Below are 26,825 nucleotides of genomic sequence, written 5' to 3' on the forward strand. Positions count from 1 at the left end.
TGCTAGAAGAATTCCCTGCGCTCTTCAGTGGCCTTGGAAGGCTCAAGGGCAAGAAAGTCAAACTGCACATAGACACCTCCATCCGTCCTGTCGCCCTGCGACACAGAAGAGTGCCATTCAACCTCCGCCCTCAGGTGGAAGAAGAGCTAAAGAAGCTCGAAGACCTTGACGTCATCGAGAAGGTGTCGGGACCGACCCCATGGGTGTCCCCGCTGGTGGTAGCCCCCAAACCCAAACAGCCTGGCGCAATCAGGCTGTGCGTCGACATGAGATTGCCAAACACTGCCGTGAAAAGGGAGCGCCACATCACGCCCACCATGGATGACATTGTCGCCGACCTCAACGGGGCGAAGTGGTTCTCTAAACTTGACCTCAATGCGGGATACCACCAGTTGGAACTTGAACAAAGCAGCCGGTATATCACGACTTTCTCTACCCATGTTGGACTCCGGCGGTACAAGAGGTTAAGCTTCGGAGTGTCATCAGCGGCCGAGGTGTTTCAGAACGCGATTAAGGAAGTTCTGTCAGGGCTGAGTGGGGTCATCAACTTGAGCGATGACATTCTCATCTACTCAAACACGCTAGAGGAACACCACGCACATCTTAGGGCCACCCTACAAAGACTACAGGAGCACGGACTAACCCTCCACAGAGCAAAGTGCTCATTCTACCAGGAAGCAGTAGACTTCTTCGGCTACAGATTCACGCGCGAAGGACTTCGGGTAGACCCGAAAAAAGCGGAAGCCATCCAGAATGCCAGCACGCCCAGGAACTCTACCGAAGTGAGGAGCTTCCTCGGGATGGCCACGTATTGTGGCCGATTCATACCCAACCTAGCCGACCTGGCCGAGCCCCTTCGCACACTCACAAGACAGGATCAGGAATGGGAATGGACATGCGCGGCGAACCAGGCCTTCCAGGAAATCAAGGCGAGCCTTCTGGATAAGACCATGATGGCTTACTTCCAACCGCGCAGGAAAACCGAATTGGTCGTGGACGCCAGCCCTGTAGGTCTCGGCGCAGTCTTACTGCAGGAATATGGCCCGAATGAGTGGAAGCCCGTGGCGTATGCGAGCAAGGCCCTCACAGACACCGAAACGCGGTATGCTCAAATTGAGCGGGAGGCGCTAGCCATCAAGTGGGCCTGCCACCATTTTCACTTATATCTCTGCGGCCAACCCTTCACCATCGTAACCGACCACAAGCCACTCTTACCACTGTTCACCGGATCCCCCGCGAATTGAACGATGGGCAGTCCAGCTGCAAGGCTACAATTTCACCCTGGTCTTCCAGCCGGGCGCCCATAATCCGGCTGACTATCTGTCCAGGCACCCAGATGTAACCAGAAAAGCAACCCCACTGGTGGATGGGCAAGTAGTGGAGGAGTTCGTCCACATGGTGTCCATGGCCGCTTGCCCGGAGACCCTCACCCTCCCGGAGATAGGAGAAGCCACTGCTGCGGATGAGACTCTGACCCGAGTCAAGAAAGCTTTGGAGAATGGGAGCTGGACTCGGTTTCTGGATGGAGCACAGGGACTTCGACCGGAAGTAAGCCATGCCCGACAACAGCTATGGCAGATCCGCCATGAGTTGAGCGTCGGAGATGAGGGCGTCATACTGCGAGGACATCTCATTGTGGTGCCGCCAAGCCTCCAACAGCAAATACTCACGATAGCCCACGCGGGCCACCAAGGAACAGCCAAAACAAAAGCCCGCTTACGCAACAAAGTATGGTTTCCAGCCATGGATCGCATGGTGGACGATATGGTGCGCTCCTGTCACGCCTGCACCATCACAGGGTCAGATCCGGCTCCGGCCCCAGTCATCACCGAAGAAGCGGCGACAACACCCTGGACTCCGCTGAGCATAGACTTCGGGAGCTTCCCAGACGGTCGACACACGCTGGTGGTTGTAGACTCCTTTTCGAAATTCCCCGTCGTGGAATTGCTTTCTTCCACAGCGTTCGGACAAGTCAAGAAAGCGCTGGACCACATCTTTGCCACAATGGGACTCCCAGAAGAAGTGAAATCGGACAATGGGCCCCCTTTTCAAGGGCGAGAGTTCCAAGCATATCTGGAAGGACTAAGGATAAAGCACCGAAGAATCACACCGTTGTGGCCGCAGGTGAATGGCGAAGTGGAGAGGCTCATGCGGACTCTTAACAGGGCTCTCCGCATCGCCGTCAACGATGGCAAAGACCCGGAAGCCGCGTTGGACCAATTCCTGAGTGCATACCGACAGACTCCACATAGCACCACGCAATGTGTACCTGCACATGTCCTGTTCAAAAGGGCACCAAGAGGTAACATCCCCACGTCCTCTACGTGGACCCCGGAAGAGAGAGACGGTGCCGCCATCCAATCGAGGAGATCTGTCACAAATCAGAAAGCAAGCGAGGAGAGACGTGCAAAACATCCCGGGTTACAGGAAGGAGACACCGTGGTGGTGCAAGATCGACACCCCGGATGGAAATTCAGAACCCCGTTTGAACCGGAAAGATGGATCATTGAGAAGATTCGGGGAACAATGGTGACTGCCCGTCTCGGCCAACAGACCGTCACCCGCAACGTGTCCTGCTTCAAAAGAGTAGGGAAGCCGGATGGCGTTCCCAGGGACACTGATGAAACAATCGACGCCGACTCAGGCTGTCAGGACGATGCAAGAACGGGGAACCAAAACTCGGTGTCCCTCCCAAACCATGACAAGCCAAGAGAAGAAGGACGTCAACTCGTCAGGCCCCGAAGCGAGACACATGGGCATACACCTTCCGCCCGAGACGACGAAACAACCCCGGCCGGGGCTGTTGGATCCCCTGTCCGGCACAACCACAGATATCACCTGCGGCCCAATCCTGGGCCCAGCCAAAGACTCCGAGACTTTGTGTGCACTTCCCCCTAGACACGTGTATGAGCAGTCTAGAACATGAACTAAATTGAAGGAGGGATGTAGAGAGCCACCCGGCCTCTAGACAACATTGTATCCACACACACACACGCACGCCTTCACCCTCGGGACGGGCACGCCCCGAGGTATATAATAAAAGCGCGGTAGACCGCTCGGGGTCTTTCCGGCATACCCTCCAGCTAGCGTGTGTGTGTCCACTCATTACTGTGTATAGCCACGCGTGAGGCCCTGACCTCGCGCACTACACGCACTAGTACTAGGCAGCCCCCTGGTCTCTGGTGGCAACTTCAAGCCCCTCGCCCAGTCAGTCGCCCCCTGTCTTCTGCTGCCCCGTGCAGTGTGCCCGCCCCGCTCGCGCTCGCCTTAGCTGCAGGCCGTCATCCAGGCCTAAGGTGAGCGAGTATGTATATCGTGTGTGTGTCTGTGCTGATGCTTAATTATAGAACTGCAGTCATTAGTTTATTGATGAACTCTTTCGAGTTGGAACACGGGTCCGCAGCTAGCTCCTGATCTGATAAGCAGTTGTACTATATTTCCGAATATACCAGTGCCTCTGCTGTACTGTAGGGCTGGGGCAGTGTCCGTCGGCCGTGAGTCAGCAGGGGGGTCACTGTAGGCAGGCACTGTCTGCATTGTGATCACTGTGACCTGAAATGTCCAGAGATTACACAGCGCACCAGTACACCTCTGCACATGCCCTCTTCCCCTATACCGGAAATACAGGTTGAATCTTCTGACATGTAGTGTAAGTGCTGATAGTAACCTGCCAATAACCGTCTGACAGCCATGGCACGAGTTGCATATTCTGAACATTGGCAGAGCGACAACAGTGTACAGTGTGCTAATTTGCTCACCTGTAATGTTCTCTGTATCAGTTATGTTCCTATTGTAAAGCGCTCTGACCCCTTCGGGTAAAGTGTGTGTGTCCTGCTCAGTCAGTATTCGGAGTCTGTCGGAGTCGGACTGGAACGGAGGATGGATCAATGATAAGGAAATCCTTACTTGCATCTATCTGTGTTAGATAGACGGTTAGCTTGGTGGGTTCATGATGCGCCTACAGCAGTCACCCAACACTTAAGTGCAATATCATCTTTCTGTCTTCCGAGGCCTATAAAGATAGAACAACCCAGTTGGACTAATCTTAACACCTTTCATTTAAAATGCAACTGAAAGCTCGTGGTAATGAACATAAGAATTTTAAGTCAGCAGAGGTTTTACAATAAACGGTTCCTACATCCACGAGACAACAAGAGTAGTAGTGTGGCCCGAGGTTGTGAGTGAACGTATGGTGAGAACAGAATTTTGCCGAAACCCACCCCTACTTGAAATCTTGCAGTGAGGACTGTTTCGCCTCCAGGCACTTGGCTGGCAGTCCTAGGCTCTCCTAGTAAGACTAGATGAATGTCGTCTGGCACCGCCATGAGCCTTTACAGACCGTGTTAAGAATGTCGTCTCCCCGATGTCCATTTGTGTTGTCAATTTCACCCATATTCCAAAGCTTTAATGTCATTTTGTATCGTATCACGATAGGAGGGGAGGGGGGCGGAGGGGGGGGAGGGGAATTGGGGAGAGTTCTTAAAGGAAGCCTGCTCTGCCTGCCCGTCAGTGCCCGCAATGGTGCACTCAGCCTCAGGGCAGGGCGCAGGCAGCATTGGTCATTGGTGGCAGGTGGTATAGAAATATCCCTCGTTTTAGCACTGGCAGGGCTGGGCTCAGAGTGACGGAGTCCATTCAAACCGGTGAACTCTGAGCTTTGAGGGAGTCCGGGCAGCGTGGCGACTTCCCTGCTGCTGGAGGGTCCTCCCAGTGATGGAGTGGACAGGGGAGAAGGGAAGGGGTGCAGCAGGCCGCTGCTGACAGGATGCGGGGGGTGGGAGGCTGGGGGTTGCTCAGGTGCCAGCCAGGGATTCCAGGAGGGGGTGTTGGTGGTTGAAGGCTGCTGGTGCCGGGTGTGAGGGGGTTCACGCCAGGGGGTGCCTGGATCCCGGTTTGTGTTGGCTGCGGGTGGCACAGGTTTCAGGTTCTATTTGCTGTGGTGCTTGGATCCCGGTTTGTGTTGGCTGCGGGTGGCACAGGTTTCAGGTTCTATTTGCTGTGGTGCTTGGATCCCGGTTTGTGTTGGCTGCGGGTGGCACAGGTTTCAGGTTCTATTTGCTGTGGTGCTTGGATCCCGGTTTGTGTTGGCTGCGGGTGGCACAGGTTTCAGGTTCTATTTGCTGTGGTGCTTGGATCCCGGTTTGTGTTGGCTGCCGGTGGCACAGGTTTCAGGTTCTATTTGCTGTGGTGCTTGGATCCCGGTTTGTGTTGGCTGCCGGTGGCACAGGTTTCAGGTTCTATTTGCTGTGGTGCTTGGATCCCGGTTTGTGTTGGCTGCGGGTGGCACAGGTTTCAGGTTCTATTTGCTGTGGTGCTTGGATCCCGGTTTGTGTTGGCTGCGGGTGGCACAGGTTTCAGGTTCTATTTGCTGTGGTGCTTGGATCCCGGTTTGTGTTGGCTGCGGGTGGCACAGGTTTCAGGTTCTATTTGCTGTGGTGCTTGGATCCCGGTTTGTGTTGGCTGCGGGTGGCACAGGTTTCAGGTTCTATTTGCTGTGGTGCTTGGATCCCGGTTTGTGTTGGCTGCGGGTGGCACAGGTTTCAGGTTCTCTTTGCTGTGGTGCTTGGATCCCGGTTTGTGTTGGCTGCGGGTGGCACAGGTTTCAGGTTCTATTTGCTGTGGTGCTTGGATCCCGGTTTGTGTTGGCTGCCGGTGGCACAGGTTTCAGGTTCTATTTGCTGTGGTGCTTGGATCCCGGTTTGTGTTGGCTGCCGGTGGCACAGGTTTCAGGTTCTATTTGCTGTGGTGCTTGGATCCCGGTTTGTGTTGGCTGCGGGTGGCACAGGTTTCAGGTTCTATTTGCTGTGGTGCTTGGATCCCGGTTTGTGTTGGCTGCGGGTGGCACAGGTTTCAGGTTCTATTTGCTGTGGTGCTTGGATCCCGGTTTGTGTTGGCTGCGGGTGGCACAGGTTTCAGGTTCTATTTGCTGTGGTGCTTGGATCCCGGTTTGTGTTGGCTGCGGGTGGCACAGGTTTCAGGTTCTATTTGCTGTGGTGCTTGGATCCCGGTTTGTGTTGGCTGCGGGTGGCACAGGTTTCAGGTTCTATTTGCTGTGGTGCTTGGATCCCGGTTTGTGTTGGCTGCGGGTGGCACAGGTTTCAGGTTCTATTTGCTGTGGTGCTTGGATCCCGGTTTGTGTTGGCTGCGGGTGGCACAGGTTTCAGGTTCTATTTGCTGTGGTGCTTGGATCCCGGTTTGTGTTGGCTGCGGGTGGCACAGGTTTCAGGTTCTATTTGCTGTGGTGCTTGGATCCCGGTTTGTGTTGGCTGCGGGTGGCACAGGTTTCAGGTTCTATTTGCTGTGGTGCTTGGATCCCGGTTTGTGTTGGCTGCGGGTGGCACAGGTTTCAGGTTCTATTTGCTGTGGTGCTTGGATCCCGGTTTGTGTTGGCTGCGGGTGGCACAGGTTTCAGGTTCTATTTGCTGTGGTGCTTGGATCCCGGTTTGTGTTGGCTGCGGGTGGCACAGGTTTCAGGTTCTATTTGCTGTGGTGCTTGGATCCCGGTTTGTGTTGGCTGCGGGTGGCACAGGTTTCAGGTTCTATTTGCTGTGGTGCTTGGATCCCGGTTTGTGTTGGCTGCGGGTGGCACAGGTTTCAGGTTCTATTTGCTGTGGTGCTTGGATCCCGGTTTGTGTTGGCTGCGGGTGGCACAGGTTTCAGGTTCTATTTGCTGTGGTGCTTGGATCCCGGTTTGTGTTGGCTGCGGGTGGCACAGGTTTCAGGTTCTATTTGCTGTGGTGCTTGGATCCCGGTTTGTGTTGGCTGCGGGTGGCACAGGTTTCAGGTTCTATTTGCTGTGGTGCTTGGATCCCGGTTTGTGTTGGCTGCGGGTGGCACAGGTTTCAGGTTCTATTTGCTGTGGTGCTTGGATCCCGGTTTGTGTTGGCTGCGGGTGGCACAGGTTTCAGGTTCTATTTGCTGTGGTGCTTGGATCCCGGTTTGTGTTGGCTGCGGGTGGCACAGGTTTCAGGTTCTATCTGCTGTGGTGCTTGGATCCCGGTTTGTGTTGTCTGCCGGTGGCACAGGTTTCAGGTTCTATTTGCTGTGGTGCTTGGATCCCGGTCTGTGTTGGCTGCCGGTGGCACAGGTTTCAGGTTCTATTTGCTGTGGTGCTTGGATCCCGGTTTGTGTTGGCTGCGGGTGGCACAGGTTTCAGGTTCTATTTGCTGTGGTGCTTGGATCCCGGTTTGTGTTGGCTGCGGGTGGCACAGGTTTCAGGTTCTATTTGCTGTGGTGCTTGGATCCCGGTTTGTGTTGGCTGCCGGTGGCACAGGTTTCAGGTTCTATTTGCTGTGGTGCTTGGATCCCGGTTTGTGTTGGCTGCGGGTGGCACAGGTTTCAGGTTCTATTTGCTGTGGTGCTTGGATCCCGGTTTGTGTTGGCTGCGGGTGGCACAGGTTTCAGGTTCTATTTGCTGTGGTGCTTGGATCCCGGTTTGTGTTGGCTGCGGGTGGCACAGGTTTCAGGTTCTATTTGCTGTGGTGCTTGGATCCCGGTTTGTGTTGGCTGCGGGTGGCACAGGTTTCAGGTTCTATCTGCTGTGGTGCTTGGATCCCGGTTTGTGTTGGCTGCGGGTGGCACAGGTTTCAGGTTCTATTTGCTGTGGTGCTTGGATCCCGGTCTGTGTTGTCTGCCGGTGGCACAGGTTTCAGGTTCTATTTGCTGTGGTGCTTGGATCCCGGTTTGTGTTGGCTGCGGGTGGCACAGGTTTCAGGTTCTATTTGCTGTGGTGCTTGGATCCCGGTTTGTGTTGGCTGCGGGTGGCACAGGTTTCAGGTTCTATTTGCTGTGGTGCTTGGATCCCGGTTTGTGTTGGCTGCGGGTGGCACAGGTTTCAGGTTCTATTTGCTGTGGTGCTTGGATCCCGGTTTGTGTTGGCTGCGGGTGGCACAGGTTTCAGGTTCTATTTGCTGTGGTGCTTGGATCCCGGTTTGTGTTGGCTGCGGGTGGCACAGGTTTCAGGTTCTATTTGCTGTGGTGCTTGGATCCCGGTTTGTGTTGGCTGCGGGTGGCACAGGTTTCAGGTTCTATTTGCTGTGGTGCTTGGATCCCGGTTTGTGTTGGCTGCGGGTGGCACAGGTTTCAGGTTCTATTTGCTGTGGTGCTTGGATCCCGGTTTGTGTTGGCTGCGGGTGGCACAGGTTTCGGGTTGTATTTGCTGAGCGTGGCACCAGTAGGAGGGGGCTCCTGGAGAGGGGGGCTCTGCCCCCAGGGTTGTCTGCACTGCTGCTGGTAGGGCTGGGGCAGGGCCGGAATGCACACGAGAGGAGATAGCGTGGTGAATGTGCAAACATTCAGTGTTTTTCAAATCTAGAAACACATCTCTCTGATGTAATTCACAAAGTCCAGGGCTTTAGATCCCGAGGAATCGTGCGGTGACTGGCGTTGAGGCGGATTCACCCTTTTAATGTGTTTATTTCATGATTTACTCCAGAGGCGCGCCCTTTCCACGCACTCTGTTGCAGATGTTTATTCTTTAAAGAATAACACAAAAGAAAAAAAATGCTTACATTTTAAAACGTTTTCTAGTTTTGAAAGCCTTTTGCCATACATTTTTTATACGTGTGTGCGCCAGTATGCGCTTCGTGATTGAATTTATTAGAAAATATTGCAAAGAGCCTCACCTAGGCCTCAAGAGAGCGAAGTTGTACTTTTGCCGTGCTGGTATGGCAGATGAACTAGGGGTTTACAATGTCCTGCATAAGTAAAACATTTCAAAATACCCTGGTAGCTGCAGTTGAAAAACCCCGGTGTGGTAAAGGTTTTACAGTTGGTGTCTTGACCACCCCTAACCTTGAGCTATATAGCGCATGCACGTGCCTTTCGACAAAGTAGAATAATTAATACAAGCTTAATTTGTGTGTGTTTTAGAGCCTGTGGCCTCCATGCTCCCTGCTCTGCATTGATTGAACCCTGATGGTGCCTCTTCACAACCCTAGTGAAAATCCCACTTGGCCGATTGCAAAGAGTTTCTGCTAGGTAGCCAGATGGATTTCCCATCAGGGATTTTCCATCTGAGAATACATAGATATTTGTGAGGTATTGTATTGTGGTTACTAATTTAAAATGTTTCCAGACAACAGTGTGCTTTCAAAAAGTTATTTATATAAAAACAATGCTGCCTTTTGAGTCACCGTTACTCAACATTGCTTTTGATAGTTATATTTATAAAGGGTTTTACAAAAAGTGAGTGTTCAAAATTGAATCACATGCCTGAATGACATATAAATATATTGAAATGTCTATTATCTCATTTAGCAAGCAATGGTTTATGTCAAGGTGATTAACGTCCTAAAATTATCATATTTACGCAACATTATAATTAACTAGAACGAGGGTGAAACATAATGGCCTGCATACCTTGCCGGTAATTTAATCATGCCCCCCCCCCCCAGAGAGAGAGAGAGAGAGTGGAGAGAGAGAGAGAGGTAAGTGGAGAGAGACAGTGGAGAGAGACAGTGGAGAGAGACAGAGTGGAGAGAGAGAGAGTGGAGGGAGTGGAGGGATTGGAGAGAGCGAGTGGAGATTGGAGAGAGAGTGGAGGGAGAGATTGGAGGGAGACCGTGTTGAGACAGTGGAGAGAGACAGTGGAGAGAGACAGTGGAGAGAGACAGTGGAGAGAGAGTGGAGAGACAGTGGAGAGAGAGTAAGGAGAAAGAGAGTGGAGGGAGACAGTGTAGAGAGAGAGTGGAGAGAGAGCGGAGAGAGAGCGGAGAGAGAGTGGAGGGAGAGAGAGAGAGAGAGAGTGGAGAGACGGTGGAGAGACAGTGGAGAGAGAGAGAGTGGAGTGAGAGTGGAGAGACAGTGGAGAGAGACACTAAAGAGAGATAGTGGAGATAGAGTAGAGAGAGAGAGAGAGTGGAGGGTGACAGTTGAGAGAGTGGAGAGAGAAACAGTGGAGAGAGAGGAGAGAGTGGAGAGAGTGGAGAGAGAGTGGAGTCTGGAGAGAGAGAGAGAGTGTAGAGATAGTAGATAGAGAGAGTGGAGAGACAGAAAGTGGAGAGAGACAGAGTGAAGAGAGAGAGGGGAGGTTGGAGAGACAGACAGTGGAGAGAGAGTGACCCGTTGGAGATAGAGTGGACAGAGTAGAGAGAGTGGAGAGAGAGCAGGGAGACTGACTGACTGACTCAGAGACTGAATACTGACTGGCTCAGAGACTGAATACTGACTGGCTCAGAGACTGAATACTGACTGGCTCAGAGACTGAATACTGACTGGCTGAGAGACTGACTGAGAGAGAGAGACTGACTGACTGAGAGAGAGACTGACTGACTGACTGAGAGAGAGACTGACTGACTGACAGAGCGAGAGACTGACTGACAGAGACTGCCTGACTGACTAAGGTAGAGAGATACTGACTGACAGAGACTGCCTGACTGACTAAGGTAGAGAGATACTGACTAACAGAGAGAGACAGAATGATAGAGAGAGGCAGAGAGAGACTGACTGCAAGAGAGACCGACTGAGAGAGACTGACAGAGAGAGAGAGATTGACTGAGAGAGACTTACAGAGAGAGAGAGAGATAGAGACTGACTGACGGAGAGAGACTGACTGACAGAGAGTGACTGACGGAGAGAGAGAGAGACTGACTGACTGAGGTAGAGAGAGAACGACTGACTGAGAGAGACTGACCGAGAGAGAGAGAGAGAGACTGACTGACAGAGAGACTGAGAGATTGACAGAGAGAGACACTGACTGACAGAGAGAGAGAGACAGGCTGACTGACAGAGACTGACAGAGAGAGACTGACTGACGGAAAGGGAGAGATTGACTGACAGAGGGTGAGACTGACAGAGAGAGAGACTGTCTGAGAGACTGACTGACAGAAAGGGAGAGATTGACTGACAGAAAGGGAGAGACTGACTGACAGAAAGAGAGAGACTGACTGAGAGAGAGACTGACTGACTGAGAGAGAGACTGACTGACTGAGAGAGACTGACTGAGAGAGAGAGAGAGAGACTGACTGAGAGAGAGACTGACTGACAGAAAGGGAGAGACTGACTGACAGAAAGAGAGAGACTGACTGAGAGAGAGACTGACTGACTGACTGAGAGAGAGACTGACTAACAGAGATAGACTGACTGACAGAAAGAGAGAGAGATAGAGAGACTGACAGAGAGAGAGAGACCGACTGACTGACAGAGAGACTGACAGAGACTGACTGACTGAGAAATACTGAATGACAGAGAGAGATAGACAGACTGACTGACTGACTGAGAGAGAGAAAGAGACGGTGATGGAATTGGGGTCAGAGTGTGTATGAAGCTATGCAATGCCTCTTAAGATTGCTATTGTCTGCTAATAAAAATGTATTATAAAAATGTGCTCTTTGTAGTTACATCTGCTTTTGAAATACTGCATTGAAGCATTGTCTAATGTTTTAAAACGGAAACGAGAAGGAGCAGTGGATGCACTTTTGTCAAAACTGAACGATGAGTGGTCCCGGTGTTGTATATCATGACAGGAGTCTGCATCAGGAAACCCACCTAAAATTGGGCAAACTTCTCCGGCCTACGGATGGCAGGGACCCTGTAATGAATGGACCACCACCTATGATAGCCTGCGGGCAGACTAAGCTCAACCTTTAACTCCACCATCCAGTGTTACTTATAGCGGCTGGATCGGTGACCGTGGCGTAACAATAGCCCGCATTCCCTGCAATATGGCGGGTCGCTGGCCTGAGAGCTCTAGACTGGCACGGAGAATGGGAGGGGGGTCCCCTCCATGTAGTTTGCAGGGGGGCCCCCTCAAGTTTCGTTACGCCACTGTACCTTACTCTGTAAAACAACACATCTTTAGACCTGCCATACCACCTTGTGGTCCCCTTTTCTTGTGCTCAACCATTATCTGTTATACATTGTACTTGCCTTATTGAATGTTTTCAAGTTGAGACGTTGTTTTGTTAAAACCTGTTCACCCGGTCCCAACTGGACTAACTGGTTTTTGCTCCTGTCTTTTCTTTGTTACTTTCTAAAAGTGGCATTTTCAAACATGCAAATTAAAAACCAACTTCTCTAAAAGATGTACTTTTAAATTGTGAGTTCAGGGACCCCAAACTTCAAGTCTGGCCGAAAAAGTGGTGAATAGGCAGATCTCAGAGTTCCTGGAGTCTAACCATCTCCTAAGTGACTCCCAAACGGGCTTTCGCCCTGGTCAGGGCACAGACACCGCCCTCTTGGCGGTGACTGAAGAGGTAAGATGCATCTTGGATTCAGGGGGATCGGTTGCCCTGATCCTCCTGGATCTAAGCGCTGCATTCGATACCGTAGATCATGCAGTTCTGGCCCATCGCCTGTCCATGCTGGGCATTACAGGATCAGCCCTTAGATGGCTGCAGTCCTTCCTGGAAGAGCGATCCTTCAGGATTTGGGAAAATGGGTCCATGTCCAATTCCACCCCCCTCCAGTTTGGGGTGCCGCAGGGCTCCTCCCTCAGCCCCACACTGTTTAATGTCTACATGGCCCCGTTAGAGAAGGTAGTAGCCCCATTTGGGATTAAATCCATCAGCTATGCTGACGACACTCAGCTCGTCGTCTCGCTGTCACAACAAGGGGGCCGCCCGGCCGACCTCCCGGAGTGCCTCACAGCCATTTCTTCCTGGATGTCTAGCTCAAAACTCAAATTGAATGGAACTAAGACAGAGATCATGTTCTTAGGCAATCAACTCACCTCCCTGCCCCCTGAGCTGTGGCCTCCCTGTATGGGCGACCTTCCTCCCCCCAAGGAGCAAATTAAGAGCTTGGGGATCTGGTTCGAACCCCAACTAACCTTCAAGACCCATGCGCAGAAGGTTGCAGGAGGCTGCTTCGGTCTGTTACGAGCAGCCCGGAAGGTTCTCCCCCTCCTTCCTTTTCAATCCAGAAAGCTGCTAATCCAGGGCTTGATTCTGTCTAAACTGGATTATGGCAATGCCCTCTTCCTCGCTGCTCCCCGGGCCACTATTAATACTCTCCAGCGAGCCCAGAATGCAGCAGCCAGGTTGCTTATGGGGGCACCGAGACGGGCATCAGCCAAACCACTGTTAAAAGCCCTTCACTGGCTCCCTATCCAAGAGCGGATCACTTTTAAGTCACTCTGCATCGCCCACAAAACTCTGCAGGGCAAAGGCCCCCCGGCCTTGAGAGGACTGATTCGCCCCTACAAGTCGGCCAGGGCCCTCCGCTCAGATAGGGAAAATTTGGCCATCATCCCAAGAGTGAGGAAGGCACGTACGGGAGGCCGCCGGTTCTCGCTGAATGCATCAAACAAATGGAACGCCCTTCCTAGAGACCTCCGGATGGAACCCGTTCACCTTAAATTCAGAAAAGCACTCAAAACCTTTCTCTTCCCTACTACTTCCTAATTCCGTCCCTTTTTAGTTCACTATGTTCAGGTCAATTTCAGCGCTGGGACGCTCCAGGGCAGCCATGCGCTCTATAAATCTAAATCTAATCTAATCTAATCTAATCTAAGTCTCCATCTCTTCCCAATTAGAAGTTAGAGGTTACAAAGCAGCGCCAATGATAACTTATGGGAGATATAGTCCTTGCAATAATGAAAAACGACTGTAGCAGTATTTCACTTTTGGTTCGTGTAAAATACCCCAGTACATGTCCTACCTTTCATATACACTGCACCCTGGCCATGGGGCTACCTTAGGCCTATCTTGGGGGTGCTTTACATGTAGTAAAAGGGAAGGTTTGGACCTGGCTGGGTGCACTTGCCAGGTAAACATGGCACTTTAAAAACCCCCACACACACTGTAGTGGCAGAACTGAGACATGGTTGCAGGGCTACAGATGTGGCTGGTACAATCAGTTCTGCAGGACCACTAGCAGCATTTGATTTACAGATGCTGGGCACACACCAGGCACTTTACTAGAGATTTACCAGTCAAACAAATGTGGCAATCATGGATAAACCAGTCACCAATACAATTTAGACAGAGAGCATATGCACCTTAGCACTGGTTAACAGTGACAAAGTGCCCAGAGTCCTAACAAAAAACAAAAGTCAGGAAAAAATAGGAGTACGGAGACATAAAGGTTTGGGGATAATCGTGCAAAAAGGGCCAGGTCCAACTGGGATGATTAATAGATGGTGATAAAGTACAGTCCTTCAAAAAGTCTACAAGCATAATTTTGCCTTGGAAAGTCTTAGTTTTGGAGGTTCCTCCAATTAAAGCTCTGCTGGAGTCCAGCCACTGTTCTCTTACACAGCCATTGTTAGATACTTCTATTCATTGATACCTCCATGCCTGGAGTGAATTTAAGGGGGCCATCTCCAGACTTCACTCAAATGTTTGGAAGAGATTCATCCAAGCCAATGAGGAATTTATTTATTTATATTCTTATATCGCGCCTGAATCAGCCCCGAAGGGGTATCTCCGCGCGTGGCTACTGTATGAGTTGGACAACATTATAGTGAGGGGGTGACTGAAAGAAAGGCCAGATTAATCTGATGTAAACAGGAAAGTTTTTAGTTTCTTCCTAAAGGAAAAAAGATTGGAGATTTGTCTCAACTGCGGAGGGAGGGAGTTCCACAGCAGGGGGCCTTTAAGGGAAGGTGCTCGGCCACCCTGTCTAGCTCTGGTAACTTTCGGTACATGCAGCAACATGGTATTGCTGGATCGCAGAGCACGACCGGGAGAATAGGGAAAGAAAATATCTTTTAGATATTTGGGACCAGATCCATAGATGCACTTATGCATGATACAGCAGAGTTTGAAATTTACCCTCTGTTGTACAGGGAGCCAGTGGAGGTGGGAAAGGAGAGGACGGGAAGGGGTGCGAGGGGGGGCATTCAGGATGAGTCTTGCCGCGGTATTCTGCACCACCTGCAGTCTGCGTAGTTGTTCCTGGTTGGCGGAAATGAGTAGACTATTACAATAGTCTACCCGTCCAAGGACTAGTGCCTGTACCAGCGTTTTCCTATAGGTGTTTGGTAGGAAAGGGAAGATACGCCGTAGAAGACCAATTGTGCGGAAACACGTTCCCGTGACCTGGCTGACGTGATCTTTCATAATCAGATTTTGGTCCATGCGTACCCCCAAATTTTTGATGGTCTGTTTGGGCGCTGGGACAGGTCCTAGCTCAGGTGGCCACCAATCTGGCGACCAAAGCAGAGTGGCCCCTCCAAACAACATGACCTCCGTTTTGGTCACATTGCATTGGAGGAAGTTCTGGGCCATCCAACCGGCCACCGCTCTCATGCCGTTTTGAAAAGATTGCATGACTGCAGGTGTGATGGTATGAAAGGGAAACAACAGCTGAGTATCGTCAGCGTAGGAGATTGGGGAGAACCCGTAAGATCTTATAATCTCTGCCAGAGGGGCCACATATACGTTCAATAACGTAGGGCTCAAACATGAGCCCTGTGGCACACCTTTGGTAAGCTTCCTGCAGACAGATTTATGGGAGCCTAGCTTGAATACTCTTATGACAAGGTTGCAAATGTTTTTTGGTACAGAATATTCCAATGAGGCAAGGTCAACGTTCTTGCACTCCCATAGCCGAGGGATTAGAGAAACCACACTAGAATTTAGCTACTACAAGATTCAGCATGAATGGCACTGGTCTACTCACAGGCTTCACCATTCTATTGAAATCCTCTAATTGCTGGAGGTGCGGAAACAGAGGAGGACATATGGCACATGTATTATGGTCTTGCCATGCTCTTCATATTTTTTTACATAAGGTAGCTGTGACCATGAATACATTGGTCAATCCAATTAGGCTTCTCTATTAAGCATATCCTGTTACATTATGCAGACAATTTATCAGACCTGACCCGTCATCTGAAGCGTTGGACTTTTTTGGCAGTAGCCAAAATGTGAGGTGGTGGAAACAGTCAGCCACACCTGCACATGATGACTGGATCCAATGTCTGTTTTCAGTTGCTTCTTATGACTGCATTAGCTATTCTCTACAGGACGAGCAATCTATTTTTTAATCTATATGGTCACTCCGGCTATTCCTGTCTTTCTCCTAATTTTCCTTTCTTTTGACCATATGAACAGGCCTTGGTGGACAGTCACAACCAGAACTTTAGACTTTGAATAATGAATAGGCTCCAGGTGCTGAGGAGGCAAAGGAGATTCATATTAGATGCATATTAGGGACTTCTTGTCTCTCTTAAGAAGGTATAGGAAGGTGAAATATGTTTAATGGTAGTATTTTCCTTTTTACTTATACATTTCTGAGAACCATGCTTGAAAAACATTTTAAAAATCTAATACAGAATTGAAACACTAGGAGCACTTTATGGACCCGAGGAAGATCCAGATTCTGTTTGTGACCTGAGAGGAGCCCTGAAGGACTGCACCACCCCCTCTTGTACCCAGGACAAAGAAGTGGACTCCATGAGTCTGTTAGTTGACCTCCTGTGTTGCTCTAGACAGACAACAAGCTGCAACAGGCCTTTTCCTGGAAGTACCCAGCTGATCAGGGGCAGCTTGATCTGGACGGGACCTGCTATTCACCTTTAAATGTGTCTCAGGTCTGTCATGAGAGAGCCAGTGTGTGCACAGGTGTTGCACCATGTGTACCACTGCATGTAACAAATTGATTCACATTTTATACTCTCAGGCGATTACACTATTATCTCTGTTTGGGAGTGAGTGTGGGGTTGAGGGTCCATGCCCCTACACACATTGCCATCGCAGCTATGACTCCAATAGTGGTAACACTCTTGAAGAAAGTCCAAGAGGATGCAAAAGAAAAGGCAAGCAATGCAGCACGTGAACAGGGACAATAAGGAGGGTTGTAAATATCGATGGGGGATAGGAGTCGGCGGGATGGCTAGGGCATGAGGAAGGAGAAATAATTGGTGAGAAAAGAAGAAACCATCACTTGAGGCGAAGGTAAAAGGAAGGAGTGAAATGTAAAGGTGGTCGCCATTGGGACTGAAGGTCGGAAGAGATGTGGAAAGAAGAGGGAAGGGTGAGAAGGGTGGGGGAGGAGAAGAGGGGTAAAGTGATGATTAGGAAGAGGGAACTCGGTTGTGAAGGAAGCGAGGGCGTAAGACGGGCCCCAAATAGTAAGACAGGCACGGGTGGTGAATCACGGAGGAGATAGAAAGGACAGTAGAGGGACGGGAGAAATAGGGGAAGGAAGGGAGGCGGAAGAATTCAAAGGAGGGACGAGGGGAGGGAAAGATGAGGAAATAGATGGCGGAGAGGGTAAATGTTCGAGAAGAAAGACGACAGTAAGCCGAGGAGTAGAGGCGGGAGTTGCAGAAAGAGCAGTTCTAGACTGGGCGGGATGGAAGGGAGAGAGAAAGATTGAAAGGCCGTGTGACAGGGAGAGAAGGAAGTGTTAATGTCGCGAGAGTGGAGTGAAGGAGCGTTGGATGCAGGGCGCCTCTTTTGTGCTGGGAGCTAAGTGATTTGCAGTGTGCATGCCAAGCACATTTCATCTCCTTTGCGCTCATTCACCCCTCCCCCTCTACCCACTGAACTCTGCCTGTCAGACATGTAACGCGGTTCCTCTGCTCCTCCGCCACACAGGTGCCATTGCAATACATTAGGATGGATGAATGACACTGAGTGATGGACTCTCTGTGCGTTCCACTTGTCTCCGGAGACGGGAATGGACACGGGTTAATTAAGTGCGGGAAGGGATCCAATCAAATCATTCATGGCGAGTGAGGGCATTGCCTTGTATACTCTTTGCATCCGACAGCACCCCAGGGCAGTCCAAAATAATCCACTACCCTCACAGTGAGCATCTCTCACTCCAAGGCCCCCACCCCCACAGGTTCTCAGACTCCATTTGTCCCACACTCGGGGCACCCCACACTGAACTGTTCTTCACAGTCATCCCACCCGTGGTATCCCACACTCTCCACCCACACCCTCTACCCCCCCCACACCCACGGAAATCATTTCCACATCCTCTAGATCCGCCCTGCAGGGATCATACACTCACTTTGTAATCCACTCACCAGTTCCTCCCCCTGACTCCAGTGGCCTCCACTCCACTGATTGCTCCTCTACCCCAGGGATCCCAAACGCCGCTGCTCATCCTCCAGATTCTGTTATGTGACCCAATGTCATGAGAATACCTCTTTTCCAGCGTGAGCTTTCCCTTAAAAACTCACCGTCTTCATGACTGCAATTCCCAGAATCCCCTAATTGAGCCAATGGATGCTTAGTGGAGAAGCGTGGCTCAGTGGTTAGAGGTGGCAGACCCGGGAACTGAGATCGGCCGTGGACCAGGGTTCGATTCCCCGCCTCGGCGGGTCTCGGGCTCAAAAATTCCAGGGACTCGATAATTCTCGCTCCGGTGCCTCCTCGACTCACGGGTTCACACTCTGCGACTCTGGGCAACAGCTTGCTCAATCTCCACTACGGCCCCTCGCGGCGGGATGCCTGGCTTTCACCTTGTGGATACCCTGCCGGGATATCTCACGGGGGAATACCAGGACGGGTTCCCTAAGCAAGCGCTTAGATACCGGGTCGGTGATTTGCGCTATATAAATACATGTACATTTACATTTTTATTTACATTTAGGACTGGAGACAAGTTATCCATGAGTATAACGTCATATTGAATCCTATATGCTTTGCAGCCCTATGCATGGAGTGTTACCGTTCTATGCACCATTAGGCGCAGGGATTTCGCCCCAACGGCACCCAGTGCTCAACTGTACCATCTATCCCACCAGGCTCCTTAAATGTGCTGCCCCCTTCAGTGAGCCCAGACTCCACAGCACCCCCGTGCTTCTATGATTTCACACTCTTCTGCCCCATCATGCAGCTATCACAACATTCACGGTCTCCCTCCCCACAGGGGCCCCACACTTCCATATTCCTGAGGGCCATGCATTTCACTGCCCCATTATCCCCCAGGTTCAGCATCTTTACAGGGCCACACTCTCCTGATTCTAAATCGATTTATAGATTTATAAAGCAAGCCTGACATTTCTTTTAATATTAATGATGAGGCAGCTTACATCGAATTGGCAATAGATGGCATCAGATCATGTATAATAACTAGCAATACCTGTTCTGTTTCCGTCGAGCACCTTTTTTTCCAATATTTTGAATCTGATTTCTGTGCCACCTGGCATAAATGAAGGAAGGTGGGCCCTATTTCTAGTGATATTTTTAACCCGGGTCCCACATTATCTTTTGACAAGCCTGGGATCCCACGGCTTTGCAGCATCCAAGTGTTTCCACACTTCACTCCCTCTGCACCCAGGGGTTCCCATTACCACTATCAGTTCCTCTGCCTCTAACTCTTCTCTTTCATGGCTTCTATCAATTGTGTATTTTATGTTCGACTGCTGGTCCACTTGGGAAGTCTCGAATGTCATACATAGGACCAAAGTGAATATTTGTGTACTAAAATATTTAGAAAAAACCCAAGCACTTTTAAACACTAAAAACATGTTTTAATGGTATGAGGACCTGTCCTTGAAGCCCACTGATATATTGTCAACTCACGCACACAATCCAGCACTGTGAGGGCCAAAGTCAAAACGTTGTGCATGTGCCTGGGTTGTAACACTTGCACTCTGGGGATGAACCCTGTGCTCCGCGTCTAGTTGGCCACTCTCCCAGCATGTGTCTGGCCTGTAGGACAACCCCCTTCTGCAATTCCAGTACAGAGATCCACCCAGAGTTGCATATGTGCCCAATCATTTCTGATCTGCAGCTGCCACTTCTATCCCTGTACTGGGGCACCTCACTCACTGATGCACCTCTAGTGCAGTGGCATAGAGTTGAGTGGCGTAGAGTAGTTGTAGCGTGCAGCTGCAGCATGGGTGCACCAGTTGCCTCATATCAGTACTGCGGCCAGGGGGCCTGCCTCATAAATTAAATGATTCACTTCTGAGCATCTCAATAGTGATGACCAAGTTATAGATAGAGCTACACAGCTATAGGGGCAACAATTACATTTTTGGTGCATTATGTATGTTTATATAATGCATTTTATTGAAAATATGGCCCACAGCCCAAATGCCATGTCTGTGCTGAGTTAAATGTGAGCAAATTGTTCTATTTAATGTGTTGTGTTGTGTTGGAAGTTTGTGTGTGTTCCATGCTATTGAAAAGTGCTCTTCAGGGCCACATTGCAGCCAGCTGTAACATACATCTGCGCTATGTGAGGTGTATGCAAAGTCTGTCCAGTGCGTTCTGTTCGATGCTTGCATGTGTTTTAAACTACTTACAATGCTCTTGGGACCTGCGTGCCATCCAGCTATATGGTATATCTGAGCTATGTGCTACATAAGCTCTACCTAGTGTGCGCTATTACATGTCCACGCGTTGTGTACATTACTAAAATGTGTTGTTGGGTGCTACAGTGCACCATAACAGTCAGCTGTACGCTCTATCTGAGGTGCACAGTCAACATACCATTGTAAACTGGTTACCGAGGCTTAGTTTTTTTCTGGTTCCAGTACCCCATGGTCCCCCACTCTGCCTATTCCTTGCATTTGAACTTTACATTTTCTGCTGTAGCGCGAGAATGCATTTCATGAAAAGGAATATAAAGAAGGGTTGCCGAAAGAAAATGCCAGTCATGTGTTTAAAGAGCTTGGAGAGACCTCGTCTTGGCACTAAATAGGATTATAAATAAAGTATTTATTCATTTGTAATTTGACTTTTCTGTCTTTGTTCCCTTTAATTATCAGTCATGGATCTCCTCATTCAGGCAATCCTAGAACACAATTAAAGTACATTCTATTTCTATTTGATGTTCGAAGAATGCACAGATAAGTTGTGAAAATACAGCTTTAGGCGACTGCTTATTTTTGTCGGTGGGGCAAAGTGGTAGGTGGTGGGCCGGGCCGCTGGAGGGGGCCCTCCCTGTGCCTTGCAGGGGGGCCCCCTCAAGTTTTGTTACGCCACTGGAGGGGTATGCACCTAGAACTCCATCATAGTTATGTGGGTGCCCAATGGTTCATTGCAGAGAAAAAGATCAAGCTTGGTTTGGAGGTCATGGACCAGGCAATACGTCACTGGTGTCTGGATGGTGCAAGTGCCACATATCAAACACTCTCGTTAACCATCCAGAAAGTATTATGATACCCTGAGACACACTGTGAAATTCAGAGGAGGGATGGAGCAGTCCCAGGCAACATCCGGAACACAATTAAATTCACTGCCAGATATGCTGTGATTTAATGAGTCCCGGAAAAAAGCTGGGGTGAGGAGACCTAAAAAAAGCAGAGTGATTAGTGCTGGGGGCATAAACAACCACCAGCATGAGGGGGGCACTGTCCATATGTCCTTCCACCACCACATACATACCCTCAGTGTCCACTCTGTGTGTCTTTTTCACAAAGACCCACAGGGCAATCCATATCATGAACCCTTGCATACACCAATGTTGTAGTGCCATACACTTGTCCCCTCCATTTTGAATGTACTTTTTGTAACTCTGCCTGTGTCAAATGCATCTCCTGCAAACAAGCTATGTGTCTGCAGTGGCGCTTAAGACCTGTATGAATCCAGTACCTCTTTGTGGTTGTGGCCATGCCCTTTACGTTCCACGTCAGCAAGTTATAGTGTGGGGTAGTGTGACCTGTAGGTGTGCCCATTGGGTGTGGTGGTAAGTAGTGATGCATTGCATTCTGTGATTCCTATTACCCACAAATCCAGTCTGCGGGTCCCCCCAAACGCCCCATCGACGATCAAAAGACCAGTGGGGGAGGCCCTTGTGTGATGGAATCACAGTGTCTTCACAGCTGACCCATTCATAGTAAACTTGTACACACTAGCATGCAACATTTATACCACATACATGCATTTCACACATGCACTGAAAGTGAAGGACTGTACTGGTGGGACTGACCAGATTTGACTGAAGGGGGTCAACAGACCCTTTCTTGAGGATGCAAGCAGAATGGCCCATGCCCTGGCACTGGACATCAGACTCTGCTGATACAAACACCTCCAGGGAGCTTTCAGATGCTGAGTCCATGGGGGGGAAAAGTTTAGAGCTGGTCACAAAACAAAAAATGGCAGAGGGGCACATCTGCCCTAGAAATGCTAGGGCGTTCATCCTTGCACACCATATTTGCCTTTTTAGATTTCTATGGAGGGTGTCTTGGACAATTCTGCCCCTCAGGAACATTTCTGAAACATTTCTCTCCTTGCACCCTTTCACGTTCCTCCATGTTATTGAGAAGTAGAGGCATACCTTTAGAACCTATTTACTACAATATTTGAGGCCGCTTATGCAAAGTTAAGCTCTATGATAGGAACGTGCATCCTAACATTTGACAAAGTGCCAGTGTTTTCATTGTTCTTGCAGCTTATTGAGAAGAAGCTGTATGGGCCAATCTGGAAGACAACCATTGGGCAATACAAGAGTGTGAACATCGCCAGCCCCGAGATCCTGGAGACCGTCCTGAGGCAGGAGGGCAAGTACCCCATGAGGTGTGACATGGCCCTCTGGAAAGCGCACCGGGATAAGCGGCAACTGGCCTATGGGCCTTTGACTGAGTGAGTACCGCAGAGATGGTCATGGCCACTGCATCTGTTTCCATCAGTGATCAAGAGAAATGACCAAGCCTGTGATGGACTGTACAGAGCTGAGACGCTTGTGTATCAACACATTTCCCATAGACACCAAATGGGTAGAACCCTTTTATACATCCAGTCCTAAGCCTACACCCACTGCCAAAATAAATAGGTGCAAGATTGGGATCAGTGCACACCATTCAAAATCAAAAGACCTCATCAGATCTGAAGCTGTTGGTTCCTAACACAGCTTGTGTTCCATTGTACTCTATAATCTACTCTGCAAGGTTTTGGAGCTGCTAGAATAGTAGAGCATAAAAGTCCTGTCACTGAGAACATAATGTCCCTTTGCACCTAATTGGAATGAAATAACTTTAAAAAGCCTTTGGGTGTAAGAGTGAAATGACCTCCCATTTCTTACTAATAGAGTGACATGGGAACACTGGTGACAGGAAGAGTTTGGTTTCTGCATTTGTCCTCCACAGCATTCCATATTCCCAGATTGCCATAATAATTTGTCTAGATTTATATCTCCTTGGTTTATTTCGTTGAGTATTTTGTGATGCATTGCAGAGGGGCGCACTACAGAGGTGGAATGGACAAATGAAAAGTAGCCAAATCTCAGGGATGAAAGTAAATGCCTGGTACAGGACATGCATCCCCTTCAAGGGGAGGAAGGAGAAGGATGTCTTTGGGCGACAATAAATCTGAAGGTCTTGGTGAGAATTTATTGTAGGTTGTGAAAGGAAGGAGTAAGGGAGAACCACAACTCTGACTGCTGTATTTTGAGTATAGTTTCCATTGAGATAAACATGGTTCTTCTTGCTCCACACCTGTGTAAAGTAAAAAGAGCATAAATCGCCAAACTCTGCCCACAAGAACCACAAAACTTACCCCATCCTGCCAGCAATGACCCAGAGGAGGCACTAGAGGTTCAAAGGAATCTCTCTGGGGCAGACAGCATAGCTGCATGCTGTCCCGGGTGCCAGTCAACAACCTCCACAAGTTAGACATCCTAGATAACATGCACTCTACCCAGTCTGTCTCACAGGGACGTCCTGCACCTCTGCTGACACCGGTGCTTCCGGCTCACCAGCCCCAAATCACCACCTACCACCACTCAAAGGCCTGACTCTGTTCCAAAGCCCACCCCAATTTCTCCTTCACATCCAATCCTTCCACCTGTCCTGAAATTGACCTAACCCTAAATATTACCATACCTTACAACCTCCCCATTCCGGTCGTCATCCTTCTAAAGAACTCCGGTCACTACCCCCCTAAAAAAAATCCTAAAAACTCCACCGTATCCCAAAAGGTAGGTGCTAGACATACATCTGCTCCTAGAGGATTGAGAGCCCAATGAGGAGGAGAGGAATCTATTCTGATGTGGGGGCAGGGGGGGGGGGGGTGAAGGCATGAAGACTAAAACAGACAGTGATAGGACACTATTTTTTATTACCTAACCATGGACTTTCATTTGAATAATTTTTTATAGACGGTAAACTACCCAGAAGATTTTTGTTTTCACTTGTTTTATTTTTTAATTATAATTCAATCTTTTGTGTCTGATGTTGATTTGTAGATCCACTTTGTTTTGTTAAAAGTTCTGATATTTTCCATATGTTTGAATTTTCAACAAGGAGATTTTTTTTAGGATGGTGGTAGGTGGTGGAATGGATCAGGTGTGCCGGAAGCAGTGGTGTCAGCGGACGGGCAGGACCTCCCTGGGAGGCAGACAGGACAGAGTGCATGTCATTGAGGTTATCTATCACTTGTGGGAGTTGTTGACTGGCTCTCTGGACTGCATGCAGCAAGGCTGTCTGGTAGCCTGACTATAGAGACATTCTTTAGAACCTCTAGTGCCTTCTTTGATACCAGTGCTGATGGGACGGGGCAGAGGATGTCCAGGGCGAAGTAGACCGCAGTCCGTCTATGCACTAGGTGTTGTCCTTGGACCAGGAAGACATGAGTGAGGTTGGTGTTGGTGATAGTGGGGATGGTGGCGCCACAGGAACAGATATTGTGGCCCGTGCTTTTTTCCCCCAACACAACAAATCGCTGGACTGGGTGATTCTTCAGACTCAGATGCACTTCCAGGCCAGCCCCATCACCCTCATTGCCATTGGGGCTCTCCGTGTTGGTGGCTTCTCCTTCCGACTCCCAGTTATTCTACTGCTGGTCCCCTAAAGTATGGCCAGCTTCTCCACATGCATCAATTGCATACTACAGAGATAAGTAGCAAAAGGTACATATATCAAAGTGATTCAAAATGGTAGCATGACAACCTCAAAGGGCCCAAAATGTGACATCGTAAAGGGTCTGATTTTGATTTTGTCTGACTGGTTGTTCCATCACAACTATCATGGATATTCCGTTTGGCTTATTACCAATGCATTATATTGTCTGACTCTTGTAATATGGCAGATGGAACGGCCATTATTTTTGTGACAACTACCTATCTAAAAAGACTCAACACTTGACGGTTATTCAGTTGTATTGACAATATGAAAGAGGTTGTCGGTGCCTACAGTGGTAATGTCCGTGGAAGCCACTCAGATGTTTCATACATTAGAATGGACGTATATGTTGGGTATGCCTAAAAAAGTCGGTCTGGGCCCAAAGTATGTTAGTTGGGTTAAACTAATATATCAATCTTTTGCTAGCCTCCCAACTTCATAGGGGGACGAGACCGGGATTCCCGCTCTTCCCCAGGCTTTTTGCCTCGGCTCTTGAGCCCCTCTCCTATTGGATCCAAGAGGACCCCCGGTGCAAGGCTACACTGGGAGGTGGGGTGGGAAGGGCGTATCTCCCTGTACGCAGATGATATCCTTCTATACTTTGCACAACCAGATGACCCCATTTCCAGAATACTACAGAATTTTTCAGTCAATCTGCAACTACTCGAGCTACTAAATGAACTGGGAAAAATCCCAAATTTATCCATGAACCCAAACGGAATGGATTGAAAAAATCACTTTTTCAACTGAAGGTTTTAAATATCTCGAAATCTACATCACAAGTGAACCCGACATATTCCAAGCAGCAAACCTCTGCACGGTATTAGAGCAATTTAAAAACCATTTTTAGCATTGGAGGACCCTCCCTTGTCAGTATTCGGTGGAGTAGCATTGTATAAAATGGTTGCCCTCCCTGAGCTCTTATGCTCTACACAATACACCCTTCAGAGCACCCCCGAATCTTAGAAATTAGAATCAGAGGTTAGACTTCTACTATGGAACGGGGGGGTTGACGTCACACATTGCCTTCACCCATCATATGAGGAGGGGAGACAACGGAGGCATTGCACTTCCAGATATGAGGAAGGGCTACTGGGCATCACAACTGATAATAGTCAATGAATGGACATTCACTTCCCAGGAGGAGCCGTCACTCAGAGCAGGTCACATGGCAATGGGAGCACGCGGGCTACCCAGCGGCCCTCTACAGAACACAACCAAAAGGAGTCTCACCAAAGGAGATGCCTTGAAGGCAACCAACGAATACGTGGGATGGGACAAAAAACTGTAGGATAGTAATGCTCTGGAAGAGGTGGGGAAATTCTAGGGATTTACCAGCTGGGACACAATTAGCATCAGCAGTTTGGGTAACGAATGGAAGAGGGGAATGGGGAATATGTGGTGTAGTGGCCAGGGTTGCCGACTCAGGAGTTGGGGAGCTGGGTTCGCGTCTCGGAGTGGGCTCAACATTACGTGATTCTGTGCAAATCACCTGGACTTTTCCCACTTGTGCTAGTAGGGCATGCATAATCTGCAAGTACCTTTTGGCATCAGTGCTTGCTAACCAGTATTCCATTTGGAGTGATTCTCAGGAGAATTCACTGCCCCATCCTTATAATTGTAATTTGTAGACTTATATAGCGTGGATCCTCAGCATCCATAGGGACTTCATCCCCCAACAAGTATGGCCCCAGGAGAGGATTTTGCAAAGTGATGGAGAAAGGTGGCAGAGCCTCCAGCGATCTCTCACCATTCCCACAGTGTGGGTCTTACTGGAGGTAACCGGAGGGGTTGTTGGCCCCCAAGGAGCCTTAGCATCGAAGGGGACTTCATCCCTCAAGCAGAAGTGTGCCAGGAGGCACATTTGCATAGTAGTGGAGAAAGGTGGCGAGGCCTTGGATCACCTCTCAGCAATCCGCTGTGTGGGACGTACTGGGGAGGTAACAGGTGGGGTTGTTGGCCCACAAGATCCCTGTGCAGGCCCCCTCCCTGGGCCGATTTTGGCCCTGGGGACTGCATACCCCGGGCCCTGGCCATTAGTCCTGGGTCCCTGGCATTAGGACCACAGTGGAGCCTCAAGGCCCCCGCGGTCCCTGCTGGCTCCATGCCTCCTGCGGAAGCCGTCCCTGCTTTC

The 26,825-nt window shown here is 49.7% G+C and overlaps 1 protein-coding gene across 1 annotated transcript in view; it reads left to right on the forward strand.

Moving 5' to 3' along the window:
• LOC144822104 (sterol 26-hydroxylase, mitochondrial-like) overlaps window positions 1-26,825 on the forward strand; it is a 183,544-nt gene that overhangs the window by 63,108 nt on the left and 93,611 nt on the right. The window contains exon 3 of the mRNA XM_078679229.1: window positions 22,246-22,436. Coding sequence (XP_078535355.1) covers window positions 22,246-22,436 — 191 coding nt within the window. The remainder of the gene's footprint in view (window positions 1-22,245; window positions 22,437-26,825) is intronic.

Source organism: Lissotriton helveticus, chromosome 3_1 (assembly GCF_964261635.1).
Source record: "Lissotriton helveticus chromosome 3_1, aLisHel1.1, whole genome shotgun sequence".
Taxonomy (NCBI): Eukaryota; Metazoa; Chordata; class Amphibia; order Caudata; family Salamandridae; genus Lissotriton; species Lissotriton helveticus.